Source organism: Numenius arquata, chromosome 19 (genome assembly GCF_964106895.1).
Source record: "Numenius arquata chromosome 19, bNumArq3.hap1.1, whole genome shotgun sequence".
NCBI lineage: Eukaryota > Metazoa > Chordata > Aves > Charadriiformes > Scolopacidae > Numenius > Numenius arquata.
In genome coordinates, this window is record NC_133594.1 from 1,475,551 (window position 1) to 1,496,212 (window position 20,662).

The 20,662-nt window shown below is 46.4% G+C and overlaps 1 protein-coding gene across 2 annotated transcripts in view; it reads left to right on the forward strand.

Annotated features, from left to right (window-relative positions):
• Positions 1-20,662, forward strand: part of PNPLA7 (patatin like domain 7, lysophospholipase) — a 146,928-nt gene that overhangs the window by 16,127 nt on the left and 110,139 nt on the right. For both annotated transcript variants that reach the window (XM_074160969.1, XM_074160970.1), the window contains exons 9-16: positions 3,674-3,802; positions 5,190-5,270; positions 6,665-6,809; positions 7,432-7,524; positions 11,994-12,094; positions 12,842-12,988; positions 17,446-17,523; positions 18,352-18,557. In XM_074160969.1, the coding sequence (XP_074017070.1) occupies positions 3,674-3,802; positions 5,190-5,270; positions 6,665-6,809; positions 7,432-7,524; positions 11,994-12,094; positions 12,842-12,988; positions 17,446-17,523; positions 18,352-18,557 (980 nt within the window). The remainder of the gene's footprint in view (positions 1-3,673; positions 3,803-5,189; positions 5,271-6,664; positions 6,810-7,431; positions 7,525-11,993; positions 12,095-12,841; positions 12,989-17,445; positions 17,524-18,351; positions 18,558-20,662) is intronic.

Below are 20,662 nucleotides of genomic sequence, written 5' to 3' on the forward strand. Positions count from 1 at the left end.
ATTGCTGCAAGAAGTTAGCAGTGTCGATGCAGCACGAAGGATGGCAGGGAGGAGCAGAGGAAGGTGAAATCCGAGCAACGGGAAGAGGGAGAATGTCCCAGATTTTGGGTACAAAAAGAAATTGCCACTCCAGGTGGGAGAATGTAAGACACCTCTGTCTCTTGTGGCGCATTTGGGGCTTTGGGGCCTTTTTTTGTAGCACAGACGAGGCTTTGAGCAACCTGGTCTGGTGGGAGGTGTCCCTGCCCAGGGCAGGGGGTGGAGCTGGGTGGTTTTTAAGGTCCTTTCCAACCCAAACTGTGATTCTATGTTTCTGTGATTTCTTAACCAAATTCATTGGGATTTGGCCACTGTCTGTCATCTGGATTCAACTACCGCTTTAGCTGTGACGTTTGTCACCTGCAGTATTGAATTACTCCCCAGCAATTAGAGCAGGACAGACGTAAGTAGTTATCTGTGCTCCGAGCAAAAAGTTCTCTGTTGAAAAACCCTTAGTTCGGTACCGATGATAAGAACTTAACTGTTCCTTGTGACCTCAGTATGTGACTGTAAAATATTATCATTTAAACACGGTATTCTCCGTGTGCTGTTGATTACATTATGTTTAAGAGACCTGACAATTATGGGGACGTTTCCTCTTCGCCTTCCTCTGACAGCTTTTAGTGTGTTCCAGCCCGATTAGAGCCCTTTGGAAAGCAGCTGCTCGCACGCAGGGACTGCGAAAAGGAAAGATTATACGCTGAAAAACTGGAGGGATGGGCTGTTCTTTGGAGGAAAAGGCTGCTGCATCATTATCTGTTATTATCCTAAAACTGGTTTTCTGAGGGACTGTCAGCGTCGGTCTGTGCTCACACAGGCACCGCTCAGGGGAAAAAACAGTCGCTTTGCTGGGTAGAATGTAAACCATTTAAATGTGATACAGAATCACAGGATGCTATGGGGTTGGAAGGGACCTCTGGAGATCATCCAGTCCAACCCCCTGCCAAAGCAGGTCCACCCAGAGCAAGTCCCACAGGAACGTGTCCAGGCGGGTTGGAATGTCTCCAGAGAAGGAGACTCCACCACCTCTCTGGGCAGCCTCTTCCAGGGCTCTGCCACCCTCACAGGAAAGAAGTTCCTCCTCATGTTGAGATGGAACTTCCCATGTTCCAGTTTGTGCCCATTTCCTCTTGTCCTGTCCCTGGGCACCACTGAAAAAAGCCTGGCCCCATCCTCCTGACACCCACCCTTTAAGTATTTATAGGCGTTGATCAGATCCCCCCTCAGTCTTCTCTTCTCCAGACTAAACAGACCCAAGTCCCTCAGCCTTTCCTCAGCACAGAGATGCTCGAGGCCCCTCATCGTCTTGGTAGCCCTCTGCTGTACCCTCTCCAGCAGTTCCCTGTCCTTCTTGAACTGGGGAGCCCAGAACTGGACCCAGTGCTCCAGATGGGGCCTCACCAGGGCAGAGCAGAGGGGGAGGATGACCTCCCTCCACCTGCTGGCCACACTCTTCCTGATGCACCCCAGAATGCCATTGGCCTTCTTGGCCACAAGGGCACATTGCTGACTTGTGGTCATGCTGTTGTCCACCAGGACTCCCAGGTCTTTCTCCTCAGAGCTGCTCTCCAGCAGGTCACCCCCAACCTGTCCTGGTGCAGGGGTTATTCCTCCCCAGGTGCAGCGTCCTGCACTTGCCCTTGTTGAATTTCCTCAGGCTCCTCTCTGCCCAACCCTCCAGCCTGGCCAGGTCTCGCTGGATGGCGGCACAGCCTTCTGATGTGTCAGACACCCCTCCCAGTTTTGTATCATCAGCAAACTTGCTGAGGGTACATTCCATCCCTTCATCCAGGTCATTGATGGATGTATTGAAGAGGACTGGACCCAGTACTGACCCCTGGGGAACACCACTTGTTATGGACCTCCAACTGGATTCTGTGCCACTAACCACTTAGACTTAGATGCATAGATGTCAGACTTAATGCTTATTTTTTATCCAGCGACTAAACATTTAATAGACTTCCTTAGTTTTTCCCGATGTATTTGGTACAGAGGTTGGTGGGAAATCCAGTTGATAGCACGTTGATGGCCTTAAAAGCAGACTACATACATTTCCTTTTACATTTGAGTATAAGGAGAGTTCCAAATGACTTCTTCGTCTGAAGCCCCGCTGTGAACTGGTCTTTAAAAGAGGAATGTTGGATTTATTTTTGGTACGGCAAAAGGCACAGAAATGTAATTTGTTAATTTCTTTACTTAATTAAAAGAAACTCGGGAAAACTGAGGACGCCTGGTAGGTCAAAGAGATGTTTAAAACTTCAAATCCCTCAGGAACTTGAAAATCAAAGCTATAAATACCATCCCCAGATTTTATAAAAAGGTCAGCTGAAGTCGGTGTAATTAAGAAATTGGTTCCAATTAATTTAATTTAATTTTAGAATCTGCTTCATCGTGACTCCCAGGCCAGCAAGGCAGGCAGAGCCGGAGCTTTATTTTCCAGAGCGGTTAAAGTTGTCCAGAATGTCTCTCGTTTGGCTTTGCCGAGTTCTTCAGGCAGGAATTCTTTCGCGGGGACTGTGTGTAGTTGTCTGATGCTCTGGAAGACTTGCAAGTTTTTTGGTTCGTAATCAGCATTTAGCATCTGTGTGTTTAGTGTTTGGAAAAAATTGCCTTCTGCTGCTCAGGAGGAATGAAAGCTGCAGGAGCTGTGAGCGTGTTAAAGTAGAAACTCGGTTTCTTCCTCAGCTCCTGCTCCATGCTGCAAAAGGACTGCTTTTATCTTGGAGATAGCGGGTAAATCGGGGTTTCATGGATTAGTAAATGGATTCATGACTTGTATGTATTCTTTTCAGCATCTACTAATGGAGGAGGAGGGATGTTGTCTGGAGTGTTTTACCCAAGTGTTTGGCAGTAGATTTTTGTCAAAATCTATTTTGATTCAAGGGGGAAAATCCTGAACCAGAGGTCTGCCTGCCGGTATAAAGATCTCTGTGTTCTACCCACTTGGAATTTTATCTTTCATTGGTTTCTTAATTCTCCATCTGTTCTTCAAGCAACTCGGGATGATCAAGACCTGGTTTATCTCAAGTAAAGAGAAGTTGTTTGGCTTTGTCATTTGGAACGTTTCATATATATATATATATATATATGAATATATGTATCTCAGAACAGAAGTCTGCCTGGGTTTTTGCTTATTCCATCATGTATGTAATTACTATATGATTTTTTTATATTATATTTTTTGCTGATTGTATGGGTCTGTGACTGTTGCTGCAGCAAATAGCTCGGTCGTCAGTACAGATAATAAAATCGAAAAAACCTCTTTTCTCTGCAGTCTTGAATAGCTGGAACTTGAAATCCTTCTGTAGTTTGGCTTTGTCTGTAATAAAGCTGTAAGGGAGCTGACGGAGCAGCTAAACCTAAACCCCCTAAACCTGATAGCCCTTCCTGTGGCTCTGGTTTCTCTCCCTCTGTCTCGGTTTAACGCGGGTGAAACGGCTGGTGTGGGTTCCCCTGACCACACTGCCCTCATTACACCAACCGCGGGTCACGGGGCGTAACTTCAAGGCTTTTTGGGTTCAGACGATGCCTGTCAAGCGTATACAATATCAAAGCGGAAATTTGGGAAGCGATGGGGAAGGACTGGGTCAGATAATCGGTGAATTAACCTTGTATCTCTGAAACTTTCTGTTAGGGTCACCCTGCTCCCTATAAAACGGTCTCAGCCCGAGCAGCCATTCCCTCCACTATATTGCAACTTCCAGCAAGCGCCTTTCAAGACGTCTTCCAGAAATACCCCGAAACTCTTGTTAGAGTGGTACAGGTAAGCTGCGTTGTTACGTTACAGCAGTTACGTAGGATTGGAGGGGGGCAAAAATCGCTGTAATTTCAAAGTTACGGAGAAGACGTGTTGAAGTTCAGCAAGCTCATCATCCTGTTGCAGGTATGGAAGTGTTCAGTGTAGCTTCTTCTCAAGAATTGGGCTAATTCTGCTATTCCTCTCGCTCTTAGAGCCCTAGACTTAACGATCTCAGCATTAATCATGTACAGGAAGGAATAAATCATACACACACACACAAACACACACTCTGAAGCAGTTTCTGCCTGTGGTAGGCTCTTGACTGAGCCTGACCTGGGCTGGAAGCTCTTTGGTCCTGGTGGAGCCGAATGTGCTGGCCTGGGCTCTGCATCGTGCTTTGCACCAACAAGGCTTCAAAGTGGCTCAGAGTCTGGACAGGACTGTCGCATGTTCTAGAAAAGGACTGATGTACCCTCAGAAGCTCTTTGTTGAGTGATGACCCTTTGCAAAATTAACAAAATTCAGCCTGACGTGTGAGTTTCCACTTCAGGAGCAATTGTCAGCACCTGAGGAACGAGCTGTGCTCTCTGTTGGGTTTTTCACCCTCCTTTGCTGTGCAGCAGCTTAGACAGCTTTCAAGCAGCCACTGCAAATGCGTGTTGTGCGTCCTGCGGGTGGGAGCTGGTACAGGGGCTGGTGTGGTAACGATTCCGGTGCGGAGAGTTTGCCCAGGGGGGCGTTATGCCGGGGGTACCCCAGCCAAACGGGTGCACGTGCCCCCGTCGCTCATTCTGGGCTCTCCTCTTGTTTTACTATCCCTTCTAAATCTCTTTGCCCTCGCAGACCGTTCTGGTACCTGGATGATTTATGAGTGACACGTGAACCTCCTATTACTGACGGCTGAGCAGAACAGATCATTATACCTATTTAATTTGCTCTGTGAGAGCTGATACAAAAAAGATGATGGCTTGAGAGCGGGAATAACGTGCCAGGGCAGAGGAAGGTCGGGTGGCAGCGATGCCTTACGCTAGAGTGTCTGTAGAGCAGTGGCACACGCTCGCTATGGGGAAAGCTGGAATAGTTTTTTTAATGAGGGTGAGAAAAATGGAACCAAATGCATTTATTTCAAGGCAACTTTAATGTTTCCAAAACCCAAAAAGCATTATTTGGTGTTTGGGGGTAAGTCTTTGGATCCTTGTGCCATCCAATGATTGCAAAGTCTTTGGTAAATCACTTGAATCTGTCTTTGCCTCAATTTGTCAACTGCTAAGAAGGAATTTCAGCTCCGGGTACAGTCTGTGTTTGATGAAATGCCTCCAGGTGCTCTGGTACGTAACTGTATCCAAATGCCAGAACGAGTGTGGGAGAATGCTAAATCCATCCCTATGGCTTCTTGGTTTCCCGTTTCTAGATCATCATGGTGAGGCTGCAGAGGGTGACGTTCCTCGCGTTGCACAACTACCTGGGTCTGACACCTGAGCTCTTCAACTGTGTAAGTTTGGGGACGTTTTATCTGCTCTCCCTGTGCAGCCCGTCTGCCACTGGGCACAGAGGGGTTTGCCTTTTGTCAGAAGATCGTAAATCAAGTGTTACGTATTAATTTAATAATGACAGTGCTTGAGAAGTCAGGTACTTGCTCAAACCAGCCCGTAAATTCTTGCCTACGCTGATGCCTGGGGAATTCAGAGGAGGGGGACGAGCTTAAGTTCCAAAAGTTGGAAGCAGTGGGTCACTTCACACCAGGGTCTGCGCATCACGGTGTGCGTACGTCGGTGTGTTTCAGTGAGCCCTGACGTGTTCATGATCCCGAGTCACTTCTGCCTGTGACAGGAGAACTGGGCAAGGAAGAACCTCATGAGGTTCAACAGGGAAAAGTGTAAGGTGCTACACCTGGGGAAGAAGAATGTTAGGCACCAATACAGGTTAGGTGTGGACCTGCTGGAGCCAAGCTCCGAAGAGAAAGATCTGGGAGTCCTGGTAGACAGCAAAATGACAATGAGCAAGCAGTGTGCTCTTGTGGCCAGGAAGGCCAATGGGATCCTGGGCTGCATAGGGAAGAGTGTGGCCAGTAGGTCGAGGGAAGTCATCCTCCCCCTCTACTCTGCACTGGCGAGGCCACAACTGGAATACTGCATCCAGTTCTGGGCTCCCCAATTCAAGAGGGACAGGGAACTACTGGAAAGAGTCCAGCGAAGGGCAACGAGGATGATTCAAGGATTGGAGCATCTCCCTTATGAAGAAAGGCTGAGAGAGCTGGGACTCTTTAGCCTGGAGAAGAGAAGGCTGAGGGGAGACCTTATTAATGCCTATAAGTATCTGAAGGGTGGGCTGAAGGAGGATGGAGCCGGACTCTTTTCAGTGGTTCCCAGTGACAGGACGAGGGGCAACGGGCACAAGTTGGAACATAGGAGGTTCCACTCGAATATGAGAAAGAATTTCTTCACGGTGAGGGTGCCAGAGCCCTGGAACAGGCTGCCCAGGGAGGGTGTGGAGTCCCCTTCTTTGGAGATTTTCAAGACCCGCCTGGATGCAGTCCTGAGTAGCATTCTCTAAGCAATCCTGCTTTAGCGGGGGAGTTGGACTAGATGATCTATATGGTCCCTTCCAACTCTAAAAAAATTCAGTGAAATTCAGTGAAACTCAGTTCCAAGGAGGATGTACCCTTGGTAGAGGAGGATCGGGTCAGGGAGTACTGAAGTGAATGACACACACGAGTCTGTGTGCCACGGTGGGATGCACCAGTGCTGAGGGAGCTGGCAGATGTCACTGCAAGGCCACCCTTGGTAGTCTTTGATCACTGCGGCCAGGAGAACCCCCCCAGGGGTTGGTTTGTGTTTAACACGTGGGTGTGTGGTTCACGTTTGCTCTTCCCCTTGCTGTCTGCAGCAGAGCCAAGCCATCCCCCTCACCTCGGTGGCCAGTGTCACCTCTGGAGCGAGTTCCAGCAAAGCGGTGAAAAGACAAGTGTCCAATATGTCAGAGGAGGATCGCGCAGAAAAATCTGAAAAGGCTGGGGAAGCACCAGAAATAGGTAATGTTTCTGGAAACGTGCAGTGACTGACCTCTGTCATGTTCTTTAATTGTTGTGCTCTTCTTAAGATGATGGCGGGGGGGTTGGAACTCAATGATCTTTAAGGTCCCTTCCAACCCGAACCATTCTATGATTCTGTGATTTTTATTTGATTAGAGTAGTTAGGGTTTATCTTAAATCAGTTTCAGGTTGGAAGTTTTTAGATAGTCCTTAGCTTTCATAGGGAATTATTGCTGTGGGATTAATGATATCGAGGGGAAGGGTGAAAAAAGTGGCTCCTAAAGCTGACTTCATAGGGGGAGCTGTGAAAGTCCCGCGCTCCGGAGACTAGCAGGAGAGTTGCTAGACACGTGTAGGCTCTTGGGTTGAGGTGTCGGTATGGAAGCTGAACCTAGGAAAACAGATTGAGTTGAATTCCCTCTGAACCTGAAAATTTTTTTAAAATTAAATCAAAAGCAGGAAGCAGGTTTAAACAGTGTTTAACGTTGGTGGTTCAAAACCTTTAATGTAGCCTTTAAGTTTTAAAAGTGGGGAGCGAGAGGTTCTTGCTGTTAATGAAGTGTTATTTTATTAGGGACTACCATGTGTTTACGTTCATGTAACTTCTGTTTCTACATTTCAGACACGTTGAAGGTTTCTGGTACAGAAAACTCTGAGCATGTTTTCAGAAGAAGCCTTTCTTCACCTCCCTGTGCAGGGTCTGCAGAGCCTTCTAGTAAGTGCTGCTGGACAAGATTGTGGGAAATGTGTATCTAATCCTGCGGGGGAAGACAGGGGCTCTCTGGAGCACGGGGTTAGATAATCCTCCTCTTTATGTCAGATAATCATCTCGCGGTGGTGCTGCTTCCTACCTCATTTGTCAAAAATTTATTTGCCACGGGGAACGGTACAGTAATTTGGCTAGAGAGAGACCTGCAAATGAAAAGCTTTATTAATTGATAGAACTGAAACCAAGTGAGTTATGATGATATGCTGTCATCTGTCGTGTGAAAGATGACACACGACTTTTGCTTGGCTGATTGTTCCAAAGAGCACATTACATGGCTTTGATGCTTTTAGAGGAGTGTTTTCTGAGTGGGTAGTAAAGGTGATTTATCACTGAATGCTCTGATGAGACATTTATAAGGCTGAGCTGGTTTGATGCTGCAGTATTCATTTCGGTGAACTTCAGTCACTGTAGACACCTTCCTCTGAGCCAGTTGTTGAGGTCGGCTCTGTGTCCCAGGTGGAGAAACTGGGAGTTCTTGGGGGAATCGCAGAAGGCATCATTTGCCTTTCGTTAGCTGAATCCCAAACGAACCGTCTTGAGGCAGTTGTGAGGTCAGGCTCAGGTACTGCAGTCATTGGGGAGAGATATTGTTGATGGAGAAGTCATCTAAAGTTTGATCAGGAATAAAGGTACCCCGGATATATTAGAAGATACACGTACTGCTTACATTGTTAAACGTTTGGGAGATCAGAACGTACTCGGAGGGGCTAGAGGGGAGGGAGACAAGGAGAGGGGAGGGAGACAAGGAGAGGGGAGGGAGCCAGGCTGAGGGATCCCTCAGCATTGAGGGCTTTCCCCACTGTAAGGTGTCTCATACTCGTTGCTGTCACGTTAAGTTGGTGACGTGTACAGAAGAGCGGGATGGGTAGTTACTCCATTTCTAACAATAGAGAGCTGATTCGCTTCCTCTGCAGTTTCTGCTGTACGATGTCCCAGCTGCAGTTTCTCATAACTCCCGTGTTACTGTCCCGAGGGATGGATGTGGCAAAGAAGTCGGATTTTGGCTGGTGATAAGTAGATCATCTTTCTGAACCAGGGAAACAAAGTAAGGGAAAAGATTGAACTGACCTGTGCAAGTCTTGGCTTTATTTTCGTGTGTATTAGGTCACTTGGCGCTGGGCGTTAGAAGATGTCCCAGCAGAGCCGATCCGGAGGAGAATTAAGCGGTGCTTGCTTGAGGCTCTGAGGGCGGCCGCTTCCCCCCGTGAGTGCCAGGGCTCGGTGGGATCCGTCTCTGCAGCCCTGGGACTTCTGGGGCAGAGTCCCTGCGTGTTCCCAGGAGCTTCCATGCGGAAGGATCCCTGCGTACTGAGCAGTGAATCCATCCATTTGTCCTTCCCGTCTCCCTTTACGTGCCGTAAGAGTTATGTCGGGGTACGCAGAGCTTAGCAGAGAGAGAGAATTAATTTTTACTGACAGAAGAGCGTATCTAATTGGGTAATTATGATTTGCCTCCGTTGATGGAGCTGATTTCTGCTCGCTGCACTGAGGTCGCAGTCACTGTTCAGCTTGCAGGGAAAGTGTCTTGGTGTCAGTAACGAAAAGATCAAGATCTTGCTCCAGATTCTATTCCTGTGTGTGTTCTATTCCTGAACTGTGTGTTCAGCCTCCACGGGAACGTTGATTATGATGATTATTGATTCAGAGAAGTGAGAACTGTCCGTTATTAGAGTCATACAGGTGCTATTATCTCAGCACCTCTTTGATTTACTTGGCTGATTGGAATTAACAAAAACTGCTAAATACTTTGGGGAAAACACTCTTGCCTCAGTTGCCTCTGGGCTTGGGGTGTGAATTTGTTCTTCTGGGTTTTGTAGAACTATCTAACTGAAACAGGCCGTTGTGTAGGTGAGGGCAGTAAGTGGTGAAATCCAGTCCCCTCAGCTCCTGCGAGGCTGCGTCTTAAGCACAGTAACCCTTTGTGTGCGGGGGGAGGTAATTGGGCCACGTGGAGTAGCTGGAGAGAAGAATTAAATAAAACAAACAATTGTATGTGATAACTTCATCACTTTTATTGTTCCTGGAAACGTGTTCCCAATTTTCTTAGGGTTAAATAGCGGTTGTCTTGTGTTGGTTGGTTTGGGTGGATTTTGTTAAGAAGCTGCTTTTCCTCTTTCAAATCTGGAGCCGTACAGCAGGAGCGCAGGACCCCCCCGGCGGGAAAAGCAGGTATTTCGGTGGGTGCTGGGAAGGAGCGAGGCCCTGAGGCGCTGCCAGGGACTGTCACTTGCCATTGCTGGTGCAGCCACGTCCCTCCCGTGGTGTGTGGGACACGGGCGAGCACGTCTCCACCACCCAGGGCTGCCTTCCCCAGTTTCCCACGGCCTTCTGTTCTTTTGACTCGGGAGTCCCAGTGAAAGCTCGTGCTGCTGTCTCCTCTCCAGCTCCCGTTTGAGCAGCAAGACAGTTTAATTAATCACTGTGTGGGAAGCTTATATCTATGACTGAGATGAAGACTTCTACTTTGCATAGAGTCTAGTAGACATAAGCTTTCACTCTTAAAATGCCTCCTCTTTTTCCTCGCTCTAATTTTTTTTTTTTTTTTAATATGCAAAGCTATGTAGAGGATGCTTTTCGTGCCTACATACCCATTATCAGGTTATTTAGGTTTAACCTGAGAAGTGTGTGTTTAGATTTCAAATGCACTTGGTGTGATGGGGCTCAGTAATTACGGTGACACTGTGATTTGTGGGGCAGCATAATTGACAGGTAGTTAAATCAGCCCATATGGAGCTCCAGGCTGCTAGTTCTACTGGCCCAGCTTTTTTTGTTTATAACTAATTTAGGGTCTTTAGTGTTGCAGGATGAAATTCAGTGTGTATAAAATTCAGTTCGTAGCATCAACAGCTCTTTTTTTAATTTAATTTTATTTTTTTTTTATGGTTTGTAAGTTTTTTGCTGATGGCAATCTTTGGGTCAGCTTGTTGGGTTTCTTGGTCGGAGGCTGAGGATTAGATGGTGTTATGACCCCAGAGGCAGCTGTGGATTTCCTACACGCAAAGATTTGTTCCTGTTTGTAGATAACGTGGCGAAGAGAACTCTGAGGTGGGTCTGAATCTTGGGATTCTCTCAGTCGGATTCTTTCCTTGTGCTGGCTGGGGTGGAGATGGGAGTCAAGCTCCTTCAGAAATGAAATAATTGTATTTTTTAAAATTAAATTTATAGACAGCCGTTCATGAGAGGGGAATATTTTCACATGATCATATGTAACAAGGGTGTAAACACGGGACAGCTCCGTGTTTCCAAAAGGTAACTTTCCAAAGATTGGGGGAATTCTAGGCAGACTCGAGTGTGTGTGTGTAGAGAGAGGAGAATGGGGGAGAAATTAAAAGTGAAAAATTTGAGCTCTTTCAGAGTTTATTAGGTAACAAAATTCAACAGTTGGCAAAGACAAGTTGCTTTTCCTAAAGGGCCATCCTGTTTTTGAGCAGCAATTTATATTTAAAAAAAGCAGAAGTATTAGAACAAAGCGTAAGGGAGAAAATTTAAACTTTTGTGAATGCAGTATATTTTTGAGATAATATCAGGCATAGAAATATGATAGAAATGATGATAGGTTTATCTGTTAAAGGAAATGGCAATCTCTGCATCATTCTTAAACTCATCTGTAAATCGTCAGGCTGATACGTGGGTATCCTACTGTAGGTAATTAAATAGGAAGCTTTTCCCAATTACGTTTGTGTTATTGATTATCTCAGATAAGTTCCTGGAAAGCGGATGGGACAACCAAGGAGCCAACATAATTAAGATCTATTAAAGCTGGGAAATAAGGAATAGACGCCGTTAGTGACTTCAAATTCATGAATTTAAATCAGTGAGAGCTGTGAGGGAATTCTGTCCGTATCTCTCGGCACAGGACGTGCACTGAAAGCCTGGATGAGTTGTAGAAAAGATCTGAAATGATTTGAGGTGTTGGGGGGAGTGCTTTCTATGGAGAGACTTTAAGATGATGCTGATTGTAATATTCTCCCTATGAAAGCTCTTGCAATATATCAGGTACAAAAAAAGTTCTTTGGTTTAGTAGAGAAAAGATTAATAAGAATAATTTCCTGAAAACAATGAGGAAAATATGTTTGGTGGATTTGCCTCTTCCTGATAATCTTCAGATCCAAATGACTCTGTTTTGTCAACTCCAAAATAATAATTGTTCTCTGTACAAGGCTGGATGTGGGAATTTTGGGACCTATTGGGGCATGAGCTCGGATGAGAAGATGTAAGGTTCCCATCAGATCTTCCAGGTCCAAAGGAACCAGGAAATAAATAAGAATATGAGAATGCCACTTTGGATTTTATCCTCAGGTTGAGAAATGACCAAACAAGCGAAAAGTTGCTCGACTTCACGCACCGTCTGCTCTTTGTGACAAACTGTGATAAAGGAGGTGCTAAAAAAAGGTTTCTATTTATATTGTTCGTAGGTAACTCCAGCGGCACAAAGCCAGAGGCGGGGACGGCGTACGGAAGGGCCCGGGTGCACTTTGGCTCGGAGGACATGGCCAGCGCTCCGGTGGTGGGCAAGGTGGGGCTGCTCCTCCTTTACTGCTGTGTTTGAACTTACAGCTCTTGCAGAAGACTTTTGGTGACCGTTTAGTGCAGATGTTGAAATTCTGTGGAGATTCCCTTGGCAGGTAACGGGAAAGCACTGCTGCAGCTTCTCGATACTTCTCTGACTCATGAGAAGGATTATTTGGAAAGGTGGGTTTGTCAGCCCGTGTTTTATTTGTGAGAACTACTTTGCAGCAAGGAATTAAAATCTTGTGTCAGCCCATGAACTTCCCGTAGGTTTTCAATCATGTTTTGTAAATCTGTTTTTTGTTTTCTGGTTTGCTTTTTGTGAATACTGACCTGAAAGTTAAGAGCACAAAAATGCTCTTGAATTATAAAACTGCAAACCAAAATCTAAAGAGCAACTGTAGCTCGGTGTGACCTTGATGGGCATTTTATCTTTTCCTCCATCTTTGTAAGGGGTGTTGATCAAGTTTTAGTTCTGTCAAGCTGGCAGCTGCCCAGTTTCTGAAAAGCCTCTTGTTCTTCCCTTTCGTGAGCCGCGATGAGTAACTTTCTTTGACTTGAGTGTCAGGCTTTGCAGAAAAAAACCACAAGGATAATGAAGTTAGCAAGCTGTTTTTGGAAACCGAGCTGCTTTTTTTCCTCCGGGCCACCAGTTGTGGTGGATGGAGAACACAGATGCTGCGGCGAGTTTGTGCTGGGCGGGTGCCAATTCTAACATCCAACCCCATCCTTGTTGTCTATCTGCTCTCTGCAGTCCATATTGAAGAAGACTGTGACGGTGACAGAAACTCCTTCGGCAGTTTTCCATTACAGCGCCGCGCAGGACTCCTGCAATAGCAAACATACCGATGCCATCGTGGAAGCAGCAAAGAAAGACCTTTCAACCTTGATGAAACTTGATGTAAGTTATTGCAGGGAGAAATGGCTTTGTTTTGGCTTTTCATCCCGATCTGCCAGGCACTAAAAAGTAAATTGGCTCCCCGGTCTGCTGCAGACGAGCTGAATGCTTTATTCTCTCGTCTGTTGAAGTTATTAGCAGGACTGAAATAAATCTGAATTATTCTGCCATTTGAAAAGCCCGTACTGAAACACACGGCTTGAATCTTTTCGCACTGTGCCCGGATTTATCCCTGTGAGAGTTAAACCTGAAATTCCTGCCGCCTTGTAATTTCGTGCTCTCACAAACTGTGTGAAGAAGGTATGGAAAATTGTTCAGGTGGTTGCTGGGTCTGTTCCCCCTGTTGGCATAGCGTCCGAGCGCCTCGTTGATTTTTGGGGCAGACTCTCTGTATTTGGCCGTTGCTCTGAGCGTGTCTCACAGCTGACTCTGCCCTCGCGGTCGTTACTGAAGCTCGGTCCCTGCTCGGCACCTTCGCCTTGGGAGGAGGAATGAAAGCGTTTGGTTTTAGCCTTCCTGTGATTCCGGCTGCGTTTCATTACGGAGGCGTGGCTGTTCGTGCAGCGAATCAGTCTGGGAAAATCCCGCATCTGCCTGAATCCGCCCCAGATCCCCTGGTCGTTACAGCCTGCGCTTCAGTGGCGGGAGCCTGGAGGTGCCGCCGGGGGGCTGGGCACGGCGGCTGCAGCCTCTGCTTTAACGGCCCTCACCAAACGGCACTTGCTAGAACTTAAAGGATTTTACTTTTGGATTTTAGCATTCCCCCCTGAATTCCAAATTGTTCCCCTTGCACCTTTGAAACCTCAGTCGTGGTTTTTCAGCTGCTGGAGGTCCCGGCTCTGCGTTGTGGCCGCATTGACTGCGGATGCGGTGCTGTCTGTTAGTCTGCAGGGACTTCACTCTCGTTACCTTAATTTTCAGTTTTTCCAAGCATTTATATCTTCCTGAAAAGGCTACAGTCTATTTTTAGAAGCCGTTCTTGTTACAGACGGAGTAAAGTAGGACTAGGTACCTTCATCTGTTCTATTCAGCCTCTGTTCTTGGAAGGACTGGCCTCAGGCTCCGCTTCTGACAGAGGTTTGTATCCATCCAACGTACAAGTGGTGTTTTCCTCTTCAGACCTGTCCGGTCATGAGCAAAAATTCCAAGATCACTGAAGCTACCCATTTACAGCACTTCACTGAATTTCACTGAATTTTTTTAGAGTTGGAAGGGACCATAAAGATCATCTAGTCCAACTCCCCTGCTGAAGCAGGATTGCCCAGAGCGTGTCAGAGCATGTTACTCAGGAGCATCCAGGCAGGTCTTGAAAATCTCCAAAGAAGGGGACTCCACACCCTCCCTGGGCAGCCTGTTCCAGGGCTCTGGCACCCTCACTTCCCCCCCTCTCTCCCCGTTCCCCCCCTCTCTCCCTTTTCCCCCCTGTCTCCCCTTTCAAAATAGAATAAATTTCTCAGTAACTAACAAGTGAACAGATTAGAGTTGAAGTTGAATTGGAACAGTGTCCTTAAAAGGCAGCATCTGCAGGCAGTGATTTTAACATGAAGATCCAAACAGTAATGAAATAAGGTCGGCTTTTCAAACTTTGGTATTACAGCAACCCAGTTTTTCACAAGCAAATAAGAATCTGGTGGAACATGGCCAAATGCTAGAAATCTCATTTAAAGGTCAATGTTAATTTCTTTTCGATGCGGGATAGCAAAAGTTGATTCTTCCTCTGCCATTCTGGCAATGGAAGAAAAGTCTTCATTGTGTTTCCGATATTTGTGTTCGATAGTGCTTACGTAAAGGAAGAAAATGAATCCTGTAAACTCTTCTCTTAAAAAAAGTAGCTCGGATCTTTTATTTCTTAGCTGGCTGGAGGCACTGTAAGGTGTCGGTTTTCAGAGCAGCCAATCGGTGTGAATAAAATCAAGATGCTTTGATGGCAGATGGTGGTGGTTTGTTTTTTCGGTTGGTTGGTCGGGATTTTTTCCACAAGCCTGTAAGAGAGAGAGAGGAGGAGATAATTTACTCTAGGAGAGAGGTGCTGTTGGTATCGTTTCAAATGACCCTTGGGTGTCTGACTGCAGAATTCAGATTTTCTTTTTTCCTTTTGTTGTAAATAACGTTAATTTCGTGGGTCGCTGCCGTGAATGGTTTTCGGTCTCATACGACTTTTTCCTTTTCAGTTTTAGCTGCAGTTATGGGAGTTAAAGGATGCTGTGGGACCTGTGTCCTCCTGAGTTACACGGGAATCGAGTCGCTGCCTTTGACACAAAAAAATGATTTGTCTGTCCCAGTTCGTTACTGCTTTTGTTTATCGTTCCTAAGTGGTTTGTGCCTTCGCTTCTGTACCATAAACCCCTGCTAATTTATTGTCTGTTACAGTAACACAGAGAAACTCGCTGTGAAATGGATCTTGTTGTGCCAGTGACTTCTTTTCCTGAAGGCTCGTGGCTGGAGGGGGTCAGCGCAGAGTTATGTAGCTCCAACCTTGTAACGGTGCGGTGCTGAACCTGGGGCTGCTGGTCGTGCCCATTCAAGAGAGAAGGGACAAGACAGGATGGATCTTGGCCATGATCTTATTTCTCAACTCCTTTGTTGCTCAGTCAGGGTAGGAATAGCACAGAAAAGTGGGATTTCAAGGACTGCTTGGAGGTTGTTCAGTCTCTTTCGTGCCCAAGGCAGGATCAAATATTGCTAAGTCATTTCTGGCAGGTTTTTGTCTAAACTGTTCTTAAAGATCTCCAGTGCCGAGGACTTCCCAGCTTTGTGCACAATCCGTTCCAAGAATTAAGTAGCCTTAGACAAGAAGAAAATCTTTGCAACAATTTTTGTTAGAGCTAACGCAGCCAAAAAAAAAAGCCATTGAGAAATCTCCCTGACGAGCTCTACTTATTCCCTTACCATGAGATACCTTCATAGATAAACTTTGTCTTTAAGTACAAGGTAATACTATACAACCATAAACATATAAATATAGAAAAAAAACATTATAGAAATTAGTTGAGTTGATATTGCTGAACTGAAATATTTTGACAGGTGCTTGTCAGGTTTTTTGCATTGGATACGTTCCCATGAAACAGATTGGTTTCAATAAAACTATTTTTTTGATGAAAATCTGTTCTTTTTATCAGCTGTAGGTGTGAAGAATAATTCTGATTATTTCGCTTGCTCTATTTTTTTTTTTTTTTTTTTTTCCCAACCGAAAATGAAAAGAGAAAAACCTGGCGTAACAGTGACACCGATAAAGTGTTTACATCTCCGGGATGTTGTTTTCCTGCTGCCATGAGGCTAATGGCTCTGGGCAGGTTCCCCTGTGCTGCTTGTGCTGGATTGTACTGTGCTGTGCCTGCGGCTCGTGCTCTCGGTGGTTCTACCCCCGTGGCCAAGAACCGGGCACAGGATTGTCCCCCTTTGCCCTGCAGAGAAGCTGCGAGACCCCAGGACTGCGTTGTCCTCTTCAGCATAAAGCAAGAATCGTGTAATTGAGCCTACGTTTTTGCCCCTGCTCGTTCGGATGCTGATAATAAAACCTTGAGCTGTTGAGGGATTTGCTGGTTTGGGTAGAAGTTCTGCTGAAGCAAAGGTGGCCCGAAGCGTGAGGGTTTGATACGGGCCACCCACGGGCCACCACATGGTGTGGGCAGTTCTTTGAGGTGCAAGAAAATTCTCTCCGTGCCTGTTGGCCGCCGGTCACATCCTGGGGACTGTGGTGGGGACCAGCGTTGGAGCTGGGGAGGAACCGGCTCCGAGCCGTGGGAAGGGTTTGGGGCTGAGCCCAAGCCGAAGGCAGGCTCTTGGAAAGACCCTGCATCTCACGTGCTCTTGATTCAGGAGGAAAATTCCCACTCCCCTGTGCGGTCCGTGTGTGCACGCGCCCAAAATCTCATCCCTTTGGGGAAGCTTTTGGTCCACAGCATGTATGAAAATCTGCCACGTGTGTGCAGGGAAGGGCTGAGGTAAAGCAAGCGTTAGAGCGTCTTGTCCAGTTCCCCCCAGTGCAGACACTCTCCCCTGGTTCCACTTTCCTTTGCAAATAACTTCATATTTGATGATTTTCATGCCAGCTGATGGAGGTCTCTTTTCGTTACAGACCCTTAAAAGAGTCTGGGGGAAAAACTGACAAATATAAAACCCTCTAAGAATCTAAGTTTGATCAATTGAAAAAAATTAAACCTTTTTTCTTCTGGAAGAAACATTTGCTGTGTAGGGAAACACAAAAATCATGCACCATATTTTAAAGAGATTCAAGTACTTACAAGATCACAGAATGGTTTGGGTTGGAAGGGACCTTAAAGAGCATCCAGTTCCAACCCCCTGCCATGGGCAGGGACACCTCCCTCTAGACAAGGTTATGACATCATCTTTAGTAATTATTATCCTTATTTGCTTTATTTCAATGCTTCTCACGCTCTTGGACCTTTACATGTGCACAGAGGAGTAAATTGTCCTCCCCCCGCCCCTTTCTTCTCCAGGATCCTTCGCTGTTGGACGGCAAAGTGACGCTGCACCAGGTTACTGCTGGGACCGTGCTGTCGCGGCAGGGAGATCAGGTGGGTGAGCATCGTCTGGGAGCGGAGAGAACGCGAGTCTGGCTCGGCCTTTCCACCCACCGTAAGGTTTTATACACGTTGATGATGACAGATAAAGAATCCCTCCCGAGCCTGCTCTCCTGGGGGTGAAGGGCTCTCGGCCGTTCTGTGCCGGGGGAGCAGCGGTGGAGCAGAGCTGAGAGCTGGGACCCCTCTGCTTTCGGCTCTCGGGTACCTTCATGAGGTGTGGGGTGTCAGACCCCATCCTTCCTGAGGGGGACGGGGACCGTGCAGCCCCTTTCCATGTCCCGCACCGCAGGCTTCCCCTGGTGGCATTCAGTTGCAGTAAAGTGGGGTTTTTGTACCCCCGTACGCTAGAAATCCGGTGTTGTTTGTTTATAGCAAAGTGTATTTGGGAAAACGAGGTTCATTTATAATAATGCAGTATAAATAGATGAGCTTATGCAAAACAGTTGAGGGGCAGCTCTATTTACGGTGCTGCTGAATCCTGCTCTGCTGAACTGCTCTGTCCCTCATCTGCCGCCGTGATTGCCCCCTTATCTCCATTCGCAATTCTATTGTTATTTCTTCAGATCTTACAGATGCAGCCTTCATTTTCCATAACCATCCAAAGAGAAACACATTTTTCAATATTGTGGCTGCTTAGTTTTAAATATTCATAACCCGCTTTTAATAATTCACGATTGTGTCTTATTTTATCACCTAATTGTTCAAAAACTGTAGGGAGCTTTCTGGAAAACAGATCGGTCACGATAGTACTGTCGCTGTGCTCATTGCTTTTAAAAATCTTTGGGGGTTTTATTGAGCTCTCTTTTCCATTTTCTGCAGGATGTTAATGTGTGCTTTGTGGTCTCGGGGATGCTTCACGTGTACCAGAGGAAGATAGACTCGGAGGAGGACACCTGCCTCTTCATCACCCATCCTGGGGAGCTGGTGGGCCAGCTCGCCGTCCTGACCGGGGAACCCCTCATTTTCACCATCAAGGCCAATCGAGACTGCAGCTTCCTCTCCATTTCCAAGTCCCACTTCTATGAGTGAGTTCTGCCATGGAAACTGATATTGATTTTTACTTATGTTTTATTATTTTATTTATTTTTTTATGGCCCTTTTGAACAAATGGGGAGCGGTGGATGTGTGTGTGATGTACTACTGCTGCAATCCCTCCTGTAGCAAACCAGATAGCTTACGGGAGGGTTTCAAGCATCCAGATGAGCTCTGACCCGTCGATCAGATGGCTTTATCTCCAGCAAGAGGCAATGCATGGTCATATTAAATGGTGGTATCTTTGTTCCAGGTTTATAGAGCACTTAACCCAGTCAGGTGTGATTTATGACCCAAGACTCATGCACTTCACAATCCAAATAAGAAAGTCTGGCCAGAGCCTGTGCTCCGCTGGTGTTTCTTTGCCCTTTCTCTTAGATTCATTATTCCTTTTGGCTGGAGAACCCTCCCAGTTCTGCTTCCAAACACAGCCCAGGCTGGGGGATGTGCTGTGAATGATTGATCTTGGTGTAACTACAGGTTTTCAATGCTCGCGAGTAGAATAGGGCAAAGAATAATGCCTGCAAGATGTTGTTCTTTGCAAGGCAGGTTCCTTTCTAGACCTTGGAAGTAGCACATGACTCATGAGTTAATGCTTAAAGGGGGATATAGGTATTTCTTAATTAAAAAACACACATCCAAATCCAATACGATGGCTGTGGTTAGCTTTGTTTTCCAATATTAATGATTAATGCCCTTGATTTTTTTCAGTGTTCCTATTGTTAAGACTTAGTTCACACACATAATTTGTGTCAAATACCTCTATTTCCTTTCCTATTCTCCTTTTTCAATTCCTGCTTGAACGTGCCATCGGTCCTGTGTTACGTGTCGGACTTGTAGAGGTCGTGTTTTCCAGGCCACAGTTAGGTTGTATATTTCTGTGTACTTCTGACTTTCTAAATCTAATTGTTTGTATTCCTAATCAACTCCACCACAGAATCTTACTCTCTGATTATCTTTTTCTTATTATTTTTGTTTTTTCCCCCCAGGCAGAAGGCTGGCTGCTATAAAACTGAACTTGCTGTGCTCACCAGTGGGTTTGGGTGATTTAGCTGGGCTTTTCCAAGTCTGTGCAGTGAACATCAACTCTCCGACCTAATTACTGATAAATGTGCCCCGCTTGTGCCATTCCATGCGGGATCAGACCTATTTCTTCTAAGTTCCTGCTTTTTCATTCTTTCTTCTTCTGCTGTTGTTTTCCTCCTTGTTTCTGACTTTTTAAGTTTTGTTATGTCGTCTCAACACACCACTCAGATTCCACCTTTTCCTTCTCTTTTTTTTGCCTGGTTTCATATTCAGTCCTGGATTAACTCTCGTTTGCTTGAGCCCATTTTCCTGAGTTTTCTCTTCTCTCTCAAGAATTGAATTGTCTCTTGTTTATTCCAACTTACCTTTTGCTTCCGTTAATCCCTTACTAGTCAGTGATCTCGAACCCATCCGTGTATCACCTCTTCATCTTTGGGACCCTTCCGAATCTTCCTTTTTCTCCTTTATAAAGTCTGTTGCCAGTTTTCTGCATTTTACGAGCTCCGTGATCTTGCAGCATTCCATCTTCACAATTTCTCCTTACAACCAAGCTTTGTATCACTTCTAGCTCCTGTTCCCATATTTGAAAGTGTCATTGTAGGAAGTCTTTGAAAAGCACCACGTTTCTTCAAGTTTGTTCATTTTTGCTTTGAACTCTATGAGAAAGAAAACACCCCAGAAGGCTGTGCTGCCATCCAGCGAGACCTGGCCAGGCTGGAGGGTTGGGCAGAGAGGAACCTGAGGAAATTCAACAAGGGCAAGTGCAGGGCGCTGCACCTTGGGAGGAATAACCCCTGCACCAGGACAGGTTGGGGGTGACCTGCTGGAGAGCAGCTCTGAGGAAAAGGACCTGGGAGTCCTGGTGGACAATAGGATGCCCATGAGTCAGCAATGTGCCCTTGTGGCCAAGAAGGCCAATGGCATCCTGGGGTACATCAGGAAGAGTGTGGCCAGCAGGTGGAGGGAGGTCATCCTCCCCCTCTGCTCTGCCCTGGTGAGGCCCCATCTGGAGCACTGGGTCCAGTTCTGGGCTTCCCGGTTCAAGAAGGACAGGGAACTGCTGGAGAGGGTA